The 3,039-nt window shown below is 38.9% G+C and overlaps 1 protein-coding gene across 1 annotated transcript; it reads right to left on the reverse strand.

The window, feature by feature from the left end:
• Window positions 1-208: 208 nt before the first annotated feature.
• On the reverse strand, window positions 209-2,809 carry LOC131064344 (L-type lectin-domain containing receptor kinase IX.1-like). The gene is made up of 2 exons (XM_057998451.2): window positions 1,570-2,809; window positions 209-1,306 (listed from the first exon to the last, which is right to left on the reverse strand). The coding sequence occupies exons 1-2, from the start codon at window positions 2,640-2,642 to the stop codon at window positions 400-402; spliced, it is 1,980 nt and encodes a 659-aa protein (XP_057854434.2). The 5' UTR covers window positions 2,643-2,809; the 3' UTR covers window positions 209-399.
• Window positions 2,810-3,039: the final 230 nt, after the last annotated feature.

Here is a 3,039-nt window from a genome sequence, read left to right on the forward strand (position 1 = left end):
ACGATATAGAGAAAACTATAGTCGAACGTATATTCATACAATATATAGAAAACTATACCCCAACGCAGCAGAGGGAACAGACATAAAATAATACTTTCCAAATCACCCACAAAGCACGTGAAATCTGCTGATGTAACAGTGAATAGATAGAATGAAATCCATTTGAATCCTTATCAGGATCTGCTTCAAAGTTAGTCTTTAATGCCGACGTATAGACTGCAGATATGGAAGATACGGACATGACAAGAATAGCTGGCAGATTTAATTGAGCAGTCGGAATTATAGTCTCTAACACTCTTATCTCACAGGAATGGCTAAAAAAAGACTAAATCACCTACATATATCACAGGTAATATATATAGCTCAAACATGTGAAAACTTCAACCTCACTTTCATAGATCAATGAGGCTCTCCAGGTATTCTGCACGGGAGCATAGGCACTTCAGCTTCAAACTTTAAGGCTTCCAGAACTAGCTGCATTCTTGGTCTCTGTCTGTAGTCATGGATAGAGCACCACAATCCAACGAGCATCAACCTTTCAATTTGCGCACCATCTCTTTCCTTATCAAGCAATTTATCAGCTGCATCAAGTATGTGTCCCATTTCATGCAGACTCCAAACCCAGTTGACCAAACTCATATTACAAAACGTAAGATCTCTGTCAAACGCGGGCCTTCCACAGGCAATTTCCAGAGCCACTGCACCAAAGCTGAAGACATCCGATTCCGAGCTAGCCCTCAATGTTTGAAAACACTCTGGCGCAATATAGCCCATTGTGCCACCAGGTTTTGTGTAGCGAGACGTGTTATCGTGCTCCATCAGCCGAGCCAGACCAAAGTCTCCAAGCCTTGCCACAAAGTTGCAGTCCAACATTATATTGCTAGATTTGATGTCTCTATGCAGAATTCGGGGGCTCGATTCCACGTGGAGATGGTGAAGAACCGAAGCTAAGTTGCAGACTATACTGAATCTCTCATTCCAACTCAAAGGCCGAATCCGAGCTTCTCCTGCGAACAAATATTTGTCCAGACTGCCATTGGACATATATTGGTAAACAAGAAGAAGTTCGCCATTTCTGTCGTGACACCATCCCCAAAGGGGAACTAAATTAGGATGGGACAAGTTGTCAATTGTTGCAATTTCTGATTCATATTGTTTAAGCCCTTCCTGAGAGTTCTGATAAATTCTTTTCACCGCCACAATTTCTCCATCCTCCAGACTTCCTTTGTAGACCCTTCCGAATCCTCCCTGTCCAAGTAGTAAATCTTGGCTAAAGCTAGCAGTTGCTCTACTTAGTTCATCATAACTGTGTTAACAATCAATGATGGTACATGGAATTAATTTAGTCACTGAATAAGGTAGTGTTTTAAGACATGTCGGGACCAGAAAGCAAAAGAAAGCCATAGACATTAAACCATATATGCAAATCAATAACTTTTGACACAATTGCAAGTACTTCTCTCTTCCTCAATGCAGGGGTTGGAACCTATTCCTAGAGTTGAATGGGAAAGATAACGTTCTTTAAATTCTATTCTAAAAGCTATACCAGATGAGCATTTGCAAGCGTACCTGTACACCCGAGGGCTTCTATTTGGACTTTTATCCTCATCAACACTTTCTAAAACTCCATCACTCTTCAGAACGTTGGTATCTGGATTGTTTAAGTCTATATCCAATAGCACTCTTTTCTTATTGTTAAGCTTGTGGAATGCAGCGCTTATGGTAAGTATAACCGCGACCACGGCCCCGAACACAACCACTAGAGATATGATTATAACGGAAAGTCGTCCTTTATCATGATTCCAACTGTTTTGGCTTGAGAAATTCCATGAGATAAGATTGTGCATCTGGTTGGAAAGCCCTGTTGAAGCAGAGAAGCCAATTGTGACCTTTTCAGGAAGAAAATCTGAGAGGTTTAAAGAGTAGGTCAGCGTTGGATGTTGAGGACGAGGAGAAGTGAAGTTTGATCTGTTTTGAGCCATAAACACCTGGAGCCGCTTAAGTTGCCCATCATAATCTATCCAAACTTCCCAACTTTGATCACTGTTAAGCCTCTGAGACAAAGAAACAGTCTTCACAGAAGTGATATTATTGATATCTAACCCCACATGATTATCATCCGGATCATGCGGATTGACGCCAAAGAATTTATCTATTATTGTGTTTCTGAATGTATCAAATTCAATGGCAACTTTTTGGGTCGATGATTTACCATTGGTTGTACTGTTGAACAGTCCAAGCCACATACCTGATCCGTTTTGTGGTGGTTGGGATCCCAGAGGAGCCATGAAGAATGCAAGACCATCAGCATAATAGTCCATTTTGGTTTGAGTTCCGCGGTATAGTTTGAACTGGAAGTAGGATTGAAAGCTTGCAAGGGCACCAGAAGATTTACTCCATATTTCAACTGGTCTTTTGTAAACCGCCCAACCCACGCTCCAATTGAAATTGTCGTGAAGCCTACTCTTTGTCAGTTCAATTCCCTGCCCAGACTCGGAGAGATGAGTGTCTCCAAGTAATTCAATATCATCATCATCATCAGAGGAAGGGAAATCGAAATGAACGTTTTGGGCTTCTGCAGCTAAAATAAGAGTCCATTGAATTGTCAGAAAGATCCAAATGATCTTTGCAAGAGTTGACATGGTACCAAATGTTTTAACAGAATCAGCTTCAGTTTCAAACAGATTTTTTATCCAGCAATTATTTCTGGACTTGGTTAATTTCTATACAAAACAGCATTCTGCATAGTTTCTAAAATATACAAAACATAATAAAAATATACAAAACATAATAAAATTAGGTAGTTAAATTTTCATGATCTGCATTTTTATTAGTGTAAAAATATAAAAAATCTGACAAAAAACCATCATATTTTGCAATATGAAAAAAAAAAATTCAATATCATTTGTGTAGAGATTAGCAGCGACATTATTTCTCTCAATACATTCAGTTTATACAGACAATAGCAACAATATTTGTCTTGTTTTGGTTGAAAAAAAATGTTTATAAATTTTAAACTCTATTTTTACAATTTAACTT

The sequence above is a fragment of the Cryptomeria japonica genome, chromosome 9, assembly GCF_030272615.1.
Source record: "Cryptomeria japonica chromosome 9, Sugi_1.0, whole genome shotgun sequence".
NCBI classification, from domain to species: domain Eukaryota; kingdom Viridiplantae; phylum Streptophyta; class Pinopsida; order Cupressales; family Cupressaceae; genus Cryptomeria; species Cryptomeria japonica.

Coding starts and splice junctions, on each gene's coding strand:
- LOC131064344 (XM_057998451.2), bottom strand. CDS start 2,642: ATGTCAACTCTTGCAAAGATCATTTGGATCTTTCTGACAATTCAATGG. Junction 1,307..1,569: donor AGAAGCCCTCGGGTGTACAG/GTACGCTTGCAA, acceptor TTGTTAACACAG/TTATGATGAACTAAGTAGAG.